The following is a 9,176-nucleotide window of genomic DNA, read 5'->3' on the forward strand; positions in this document are numbered from 1 at the left end:
CGGCAGGAGAGCGGGTTTCCCAGGGGGCGCTGCGGCACGGGGCGGGTCGGCGCATGCGCAGTGCGGGTGGCGGCCGTGCGCACGCTGAGACGGCAGCGGGAGTAGCGCGGCGGGCAGGGCTGCGAGCGCAGAGCGGGATCTCTCGGCCGTCGCCAGGTAACGGCCGCTTCACCGGCGTCGTGCGGCCTCTGCTGTCGCCCTACGGCTGGACCGCGCTGGACCGGGAGCGTGCGGGCTCGGGAGGGGTGCGGCGCGGCGGAGGCCGGGCCTCTTGGGCCCGGAATTGGGGGAGAGAGACCGGCGGAGCCCCGCGTGGCCCTGCCCGGCTCCAGGGAACCTCCCGCTGCCGGGCCTGGCCCTGCCCGCCGCCCCTGCGGCTCTCGCCGGCGGCCGCGTCAGCCACGCTGCGGCCGAGGGAGGAGGCCGGCCAGAAGCCGAGCTCGTTTCGCCGGCTCCTGCTCCTGCCTGTGCAGACGGGCGGGATTGCAGCTTTTAAGCCTCCGCGTTTCCAGTGGCCTGGGAAGATCAGGGATGGTTTGGGCTGGAAGAGACCTTTAAAATTGTCCGGATCCGAGCCCCCCCACCCCCCCCGCTATAGGCAGGGACGTCTCCGTCTAGACCGGGTTGCTCAGAGCCCTGTCCAACCTTCAGTGTTTCCAGGGACGGAACCCATATTGGGGCTGAGGGCCTTCCCGTAGGGGGCCGGCACTGAACGCTTGTGTGTGAGGAGAGAAATAATTGCAGAGCTGTATTGGTCTGTCCTTGCTTGCTGCAATTGGTGGACTAGAAGAGGGAGTCGTAAAACACTGGGTGTTTTTTTCAGATTTCAGATTACGTGGAGTTACCTGAAAGCTCCACTGTTTCTGTAGCTCCTCTTCTATTTTATATCCCCTTTCTGAACATTAAAAATGAAAATAATAATACTGTCCTCTGTATTGTGTGGCTGTGTTTTATGTAGCGCTTGGCATTATCATCTCACTTTCTTTGCTAATTCTGAGTAGCTAGGAAGCACTGGCACCACTACACTAAAGCTCCAGAGCACCACTCTGATGAGGTAATGAAACAGAGCTGCATGAAGCATGTATTTCACTCAGCCTTGTAGGCTCCTGCCTCTAAAACATTTGTAAGTTTCTGGATGAAGCTTTCGGGTGTATACAAAAGGAGTGAGAGTAAACTGGTTAGCAGAGATGAGTGCATGCATTGCTGCCCTCATCAGGAAAGTGCAGTTTAAGCATTCCTTCTTATGCTCTGGTCATGAAATGTTAACGCTGTACTTTTTTTCATGTATAGTGAAGGAATTCTGCTTTGTTTTTCAGTTGTTTTCTCTCCTGGTTACGTATATTTTAGGTTTTCTTTTGTGTTTGTTAGTTTTCTTTTTCCTTTAATCATTTTCAAAGTCTGTTCTCAGTGTAGTACTTTGTTCTTGTCAGGATACTTCTTTCTTCTGTTCTAATTGCTTCCTTTATTTCTTCAGAAAGCTGACAGTTGGCCTCTGGAGTAGTTCTGGCAAGATTCTTCCAGTGATCTTGTGCTGAGTTTTGAAAACCTTTTTCTAGAGTCTTTTCCTTCTCAGTAGTGGAGAAGCTTGACTCTGCGTTTTACTTTCTCAGCCTTTCACATGCTGTCTAATAGTGTTTGTAGAAATATCTGTTAGCACTGTGGGTTTCTTCTCTCCCTTCTCCTCCTGTTCCTGAAACCTCATTTCTGACTTAAATTTTGCCTTATGAATTGAATGAACATAAGAGTACAGTGCCTCTTTTTCACCACTTTGAACTCTTCTCTGTGTAGGACTGTTAAGTGGGTAATCGAGTCTGGATAGCAAGCTGCTGCTTCTTTCTTGCAAAAAAAAAAAAGTTAGAAAAAGATTAAAATAATAATTAATCTGTAGCTTACTATCTGTTAAACCCCAACTGTACAATACCCAAACCTTATCCTAATTTGCAGTTTCTGGTATCAGTGTTCCTCTCTATCCTCACTGGTCTTTGCTGCTTTTTAGCACTTATTTAGGAGAAGGCAGTGATGTACAGTGAAATAAGTCATCTTGTTTCTTTCTGTTCACATTTCAGAATGCCAGCTCTAAGCTGTAGGTTCTACCAGCATAAGTTTCCAGAGGTGGAAGATGTGGTGATGGTCAATGTTCGATCCATTGCTGAAATGGGTGCTTATGTCAGCCTGCTAGAATACAACAACATTGAAGGCATGATCCTTCTCAGTGAGCTGTCCAGGAGACGTATTCGTTCCATAAACAAACTCATCCGCATCGGAAGGAACGAGTGTGTGGTGGTCATAAGAGTTGACAAAGAGAAAGGTATTTGGGAACACCATGGGCTGTATCAAGGTTGAATTCATAAAGAGAAATGTGGATAAATTGGGCTGCTTAAGTGTGCATAGTTTTGTCAGGAGTTCTTTGTGTGAAACACTTCAGCTAAATAGACCATCATCCTGCTGTCTGAAGTTTAATGACCATTTTTACCTTTGGTATTTGGGTTAATTAAGTTCAGTCTCATCTGCAAAGGTTTGTTTAAATGGATACTTGACAGCTCAGTGTTTACTCAACAAACTGTAGTGAAGTGGAGTTTCCTTTTGATATCTGTGCAGATTTTCTTATGTCCTAACTGAAGAGAGGAAGGTCATCTAATGTAGTAGTGGAATGTAATGTTTGCAGTCCACCCACATATTGAGCCACAATAAGTGTGTTGAATCTTGGCTATAAAATAGAGCATGTGTACGTAATTATTGCATGCATTCTGTAGAAGGTCATGAATTGAGACCATGCAGACTTGATTTTTTCCTGTGTTCTGAACATTCAAAACTTTGACTTAAGGGTTTTTTCAAATATGTTTTCTATTTAGAGCATGGTTTTTGAACTTGGTTCTTTGTATGCTAGCATGGTTTTTGTGTGCAGTAACAGAAAGGGGATCACAAATTGATGAAAATCATGCAAATTTCTTCTCGTCTGGGAGAGAAATTATTCTTAAGGCACAAGCCTAGGAGAATGTGATAGAATAGTTTCTCTGTTGTAAGCATTTACAGTTGAAAGAATAAGCTGATACACTAATTTGTATTGTGATTTGATCGAAATCGTTAAGCTTTAGTTTTGTTACTTTCTTTAGCACTGATAGGGGTAGTAGAGGCAATGGCAAGTCTTGAGCCAGGGTATTTGTTATGCTCTTCTCGTGGAGCAGTTAGACTTGGCTTACACAATGTCTGACAATTCCAAAATGTTTTTCCTCTGGTAGGTTATATTGACTTGTCAAAAAGAAGAGTTTCTCCAGAGGAGGCAATCAAATGTGAGGACAAATTCACAAAATCAAAGACTGTGAGTTGCTTTTCTATATTCTGGCACTGTGTGCTGCTGTCTTGAATGGCCAAAATACATAGATGTAAAGCAGCGTGAAAAATGAAGTTGTGTTCTCATTTGTTAGGCATACTGTGATTGTTGTTTCCCATGTAATGTGTATATATAGTATATGTGTATATATATACACTACAGGTACAGTCTGAGTGCTGTGGTAAACTGATTAGTAGTTAATAATCAAGTGAGGTGACAGTTGAAAATTTGTATTCAAAGGATGATATTTAAATGATAGATATACAGAAGCATATCTTAGTTTAACACACCAGGCAAATTTTACTGGAGAAAGATGCAGCTAGTTTAAGGCATTGTATCTCACTCTTAACTGCTCTGTGCTCTTAAGTTTCTGAGAACAATGCTTACTGTTATTTATTGATTCTGGTTTTTTTTATGTAGAAATATACTGACTGTTTAACAACTTGATAATCCTTTATCTGTCAGTTTCCACGAGAGAATTATTTTGTCTTTGAAATTGCACAGCAGAAGTTTAGATTAAGTGGTTTTGATGTTTTATGGGCGCCTAAAACTCTGTAATTAATCCCTAAATATAGGGAAAGATTGTTTTGCAACATCATCTGGTGTTCAGAATCTGAACACTGAATACTGATATTTTTAATTGTCTGGTTTTTATCAGCAATTTGGGGCCTGGGCTGTCATCTGCAGAACTCAATTTTATGCTGTACAAACTGAGTAGAAGTTAGTCATTACGTAGAGTGTGAGAATGGATAAGTGAGGGTTCTTTATTTTTGTTGGCTTTTTTTTTTTTTTGTAACATCCCTTTTGTGTTCAAGGTGTATAGCATTCTTCGCCATGTTGCTGAGGTGTTGGAGTACACTAAGGATGAGCAGCTCGAGAGTCTGTTCCAGAGGACTGCCTGGGTGTTTGATGATAAATACAAAAGGCCAGGATACGGTGCTTATGATGCATTCAAGCACGCAGTCTCGTAAGAATATTTTTTGTCTTTAAGATTTATTACATAAAGGCAAGAAAGTATTTTCTGGAATAGGTGCATCTTTATTTTTTAAGGGTCAGTCAGAAGAATGTCCTGGTTCAGTATGGTTGTTGTTCTTGGCATCAGTCTTCCGGTTGCTTAATGCTGGTTTCCCTCTCACTACTTTCTTCAAGTTTCCAAGCTCTTGAGAAGGATAACTCAGGAGTTTATTTCTTTTTATCTGTCTTCAAATATCCAATTCTACTTAAGTCTGTTTTCTAAAAGCAATAACAGAATTTGATATGGATGAATATTGAGGCATTCACTGAAGAATAGGAGAAACACGTGATTACAAGCACTGAGGAGATTTATATGGCTACAGATGAGCCTGTAATGTTTCTAGTAGAAGCAGCAGCACTAATATTGATTTCTGTCAGAATTTACCTGTTCTTAGACTGAGTCAGGTGTTCTCATCTAGTTCTGTCTGAAGAAATTTCAGCTCGCTGCTCATTTGTCTGCCAGCAGCAGAACTTTTCTTTTATAAACACAGCAAGCTTCTCTGTTAGTTCCTTGCACATCCAAACTTAAAGAATGAAGATAGGATTATAAGTTCAGAAATGGAATTATGAACAGAAGGGTTGGAAATAGCAATTCTAAGAGAGTGTGTGCCAAGATTGCTAGTTATTAATATTTTGTATTTATGATACTTTGATTTACTTTCGGAGTGAAGCTATTTGGTTTCCCTTTAAAGATTCTATAATGAAATTGGCAGCACAAAATAGATTTTTCAATATGCATTTCCAGTTTTACTCTTTATAGCTCCTAAACCTTTTATAGTTCCTAAACATCAGTTTAACACTAGATGGCAGTGAGAAGATTGTAGAAAATTATATTGAGTCTAAGAAGCAGGGTGCTTGGCAGTATTTTTCACTAGCTTAAAATAATTTTTGTTACTTTGAATAAGAGAAAACAACTATAGACCTTAGAGGAGGACCTTTTTTATTTTCCTATTTCAGAGATGCTTGGGATAAAACTAATGTATAAAGAGAAATGATAGCTTGTGAAAAAAGCTTGATCCTTTCTTTAGCTGAGAATGTAGCCAGCAGATAAGTATCTGTGATCTAGTTACTATTAAAAATAACTAAATAATAATGTGTAATGAGTATAGGTTAGAAAGGTGGAAATCTTTCCTTTGAGTGAATGCTGAAGTAACTCAAAAAACCTCATGTTCATCGAGAGTTTATCTTCACACTGAAGGAAACACAAATTGCAAGCAACTAGGTGTATTTCTCACTCTGTGTACAGTGTACAAAGCAGAAGACATTACTGTTTTTTGGTTATTTGGTTTCTTAGATAAAGAAGAAGAACAGACTAAGAAAACTGTCTGCTTTGCTGTGCTTCCATTATAAAATACACTGTAAACAGATACTTTTTTATTCCAGTATTTCAGTGGACTCTTAAGAAATTTGCATGTTTTCTTTGCTAGTAGGTCTACATGATTATGCATAAGAATATTGAAATAACATCAGAGTTTCATGTTGTGTCATACCCTACTTCAGTATAACTTTTGTACTGTTTCTTTTCCTGGCTTAGAGACCCTGCAATCCTGGATAGCCTGGATCTCACAGAGGAAGAGAGGCGTGTATTGATTGACAATATTAATAGACGTCTGACTCCACAGGCAGTCAAAATCCGAGCTGGTGAGTTCTTTCCAGATGGTTACTGTACAGATTTTGACACTAAGTAGATGGAATCTTGTAAGCTATAAGCTCGTTTCAAACTAGTGGCTCATGGTGCTGACTTTTGAATGAAGCTGATCTTAGAGAATTAAGCTGTTTATTGAGAAGTGGTAGCAGAATGTCTGTATGGATCCTGACTCGAGGTGGTTTGGCTTTTCCACTGCTCGCATTCTCCATGTGCAGATTCCTTGGGACACAAAAGTTGTTTTTATAATACATAATGCAGTTCTGACTTTGCTCCAAGCATATTTCTTGATGACAGATTGCAAACCACTCAGCTGGACATGTTAATTTAAGCCAAGCCTGTGTGTAATGTATTCATACAGTTTGAGCATCTTTGTCTCTCAGTAGCTCAGTGTTGAGGCAGAATAAGCACATGACTTCAGTCTACTTAGGTTGCCTTATAAGTGAAGATCTGGTTGTGTAGCTAAACAGCCTAAAAGCATACTGTCTGTTAAACACATAGTGAGCAGCATTGTGTTTTTAACTGCATTCAGAAATTGCCTTTGTTCTGCAAGCGTGCACTGAAGAGCATTAACACATTGATCACTATGGAGGGAAGAAAAGGTATTCCATATCTGTGTGACAGTCAAGTTAAAAAGAGCAGAGGAAGTAAGATGATGAAAATATCATTGTGAATATTTGGTTGCTAAGAAGCCTTATTAAAGCTTAGCTTAAAAAAACTTTTCAAGTTTCTGCCAATTCTGATAACTTTGAAGGTTTTTTGTGTGTGTGTGTGTTGTTTTTGTTGTTGTTTTTTAATTTGTATTGATCTGTCCTAGATATTGAAGTTGCATGTTATGGTTATGAAGGTATAGATGCAGTAAAAGAAGCCCTGAGAGCAGGCTTGAACTGTTCCACAGAGAACATGCCCATAAAAGTAAGTGTCTGTCTTAATTAAGAAATCCTAAGTAAAGTTTTCTAATGCCCTGAGACATTGGTACTGTGCAGTTGTCACAGTCACAGAGGTGAGGGAAGCCATGTCCTTGCTTTCTAGTTCTCCTGTCTAGCACGTGCACGAGACTTCCTTTCAGTTACGTGGTCCCAGTTGTTCCTGTGAACGTGCTGTGGCTTTTCAAGTTCATTTCAAGAAGCTGTTTTTATTCTCTTCAAGTAATTGTCTAGTCCTTGCATTACTAAATTCTTGCTGTTCCTTTATGTAGCCTTATAGCAGGTAGGGAACAAAATAAGACTGTAAGAAAAAGAATATTTTGTCCACATGTACCTAGGTATGAGCACCCCTTCCACCAAACATGAATTTTCCACCCCAATCATTTTAGGTTATTCAGTGTGTTGCTATTAAGTGTTTTGAAATATCTTAGAAGTACTTGAAAATATTTTCTTACAATGATTTCTTGTAGGAAAAGAAACAGTGTACTTATCCAGTTCTCTTAAACAAACAAATAAACAAAAAAGCAACTAAGCAACCAAAAAGAAAACACCTTGTTTGTCACAGTCTTCTAATTGCTTGAAAAATTAGTGATAGACTGCTTTAATGGTGTGGAAGGTGACATTCTCAACGACATTTGTCTAAATGAATGTAATACATAGGAATAATTGGGTTTTGTACCAGAAGTTAGGCAGTTTGTGTGGGGTTTTTGTGTGATATTTCATCCTAAGTTATGTATACTTCCAGAAAGAGCCTTTCTCATGGGGAAATGTTTCCTCCTTTCTTCTACTGTGCGTGTTTTACTGTTGTTTATTTGGTTTTCTTTTCCTCCCTATGATGTGTGATAGATCAACCTGATAGCCCCTCCTCGATACGTGATGACTACTACAACGCTGGAGAGAACGGAAGGACTGTCTGTTCTGAATCAAGCTATGGCTGTCATTAAAGAGAAAATTGAGGAGAAGAGAGGAGTCTTCAATGTGCAGATGGAGGTGAGAATGTTTTGCATTCTAAAACTGATTTACTTTTCTTCATAATGTTTTTGTGAGTAAGATCAGTAGCAAGATAAATTTTAGCAAAAGACATTAGAAAACTTGAGAAAAAATAATTAAAGCATGCAATTCAGTACTCCTTAGATAATCAAATGGCCAAAAATTCTGTGTTTCCTGGGTCTTATTAAGCAATCTCTGGATATACATGTGATCTCTCGATCTAGGATCAGAACCACCAACCATAATTTTCTTTTCCTTTGCAGTCTGCTAATCATGCTTTTTAATTGTTGTTTTTCATGTGTTCTGTTTTTTGTTGGTTTTTTTTCCAGCCTAAAGTGGTTACTGATACAGATGAGACTGAGCTTGCAAGACAGTTGGAAAGACTGGAGAGGGAAAATGCTGAAGTGGATGGAGATGATGATGCTGAGGAAATGGAAGCGAAAACAGAAGACTAAACACTGGGGGATATTTAGAAGAGAAGGCATATAAAAAATTAGAGACCCCATTACAAACACCCTGGACTAAGTGTTTCCAGTATTGAAAACTTCAAGTTTGAGTACTTGAAGAATGTTACTGGTTTAAAAAGACCAATAAAGCATCTCCCGAGTAACATTTGATGCAGCAACTTAAAAATTGGATCCTTCAAAAGGAAGGTGCCAAGTTGCATTGGAGGTGCAGATCTCACGACCACAGGGAGGCTGCAGCTCCATGCTTAACACATGCATAACAATTCCAGATTGGTGATTGCAGCTCATTTAATGATTTTTTTCTAGAAGCACGAAAACCAAACAGGTTGAACAGTTCTACACAGTATATATTTGAGCAAATATTCAATAAAGTTCTGGGCTGTGTAACTTGAGGATTTTTTTGCTCCTTTGTCAAATTGCCTGGAGTGGTATGGTCAGTTGGCAGTTCCCCTTTAACACCAAGAAGGGAATACTGAAAACAGCTTCATTGTTTTAAATCAAGGCAAGAATTAGTGGAATTGTGTCTTGGTTTATCTTTTTCAAGTTTGTTCGTGTAGATTTCTGTAGAAGAGTATTTTTCCTCTGCATTTAGGAACTCTGGAATCTTAGGCTTTGAATATAGTGTGTTACAATTTCAATAAGCATAGTTGATATCTGAGGAATATTGTTACTTTGTTCCTGTATGTGAACATACAGGAGTGTTCTGTGAATTTGCTCATACTTCAAAATAGACAGTGCTGTGTTCTGGGCTGTTGTATGACCTTCAGTTCTGCGTATGCTCAGTCTAGTTTACACTGGGCTGA

The 9,176-nt window shown here is 39.7% G+C and overlaps 1 protein-coding gene across 1 annotated transcript; it reads left to right on the top strand.

Moving 5' to 3' along the window:
- Positions 1-65: 65 nt before the first annotated feature.
- EIF2S1 (eukaryotic translation initiation factor 2 subunit alpha) lies at positions 66-8,760 on the top strand. The gene is made up of 8 exons (XM_065753995.1): positions 66-156; positions 2,067-2,308; positions 3,240-3,319; positions 4,147-4,298; positions 5,880-5,986; positions 6,808-6,905; positions 7,763-7,906; positions 8,236-8,760. Exons 2-8 carry the CDS (start codon positions 2,068-2,070, stop codon positions 8,359-8,361), a joined length of 948 nt encoding a protein of 315 aa, XP_065610067.1. The 5' UTR covers positions 66-156; position 2,067; the 3' UTR covers positions 8,362-8,760.
- The last annotated feature ends 416 nt before the right edge of the window (positions 8,761-9,176 follow it).

The sequence above is a fragment of the Cyrtonyx montezumae genome, unplaced genomic scaffold (assembly GCF_038088225.1).
Source record: "Cyrtonyx montezumae isolate F1298 unplaced genomic scaffold, pur_monq_1.0 scaffold_10, whole genome shotgun sequence".
Taxonomy (NCBI): domain Eukaryota; kingdom Metazoa; phylum Chordata; class Aves; order Galliformes; family Odontophoridae; genus Cyrtonyx; species Cyrtonyx montezumae.

Bases quoted from the DNA above. Each gene is read 5' to 3' on its own strand.
- EIF2S1 (XM_065753995.1), top strand. From the start codon at position 2,068: ATGCCAGCTCTAAGCTGTAGGTTCTACCAGCATAAGTTTCCAGAGGTG. The intron at 4,299-5,879 runs GTAAGAATATTT...TTCCTGGCTTAG, and splicing joins GCATTCAAGCACGCAGTCTC to AGACCCTGCAATCCTGGATA. The intron at 7,907-8,235 runs GTGAGAATGTTT...TTTTTTTTCCAG, and splicing joins TCTTCAATGTGCAGATGGAG to CCTAAAGTGGTTACTGATAC.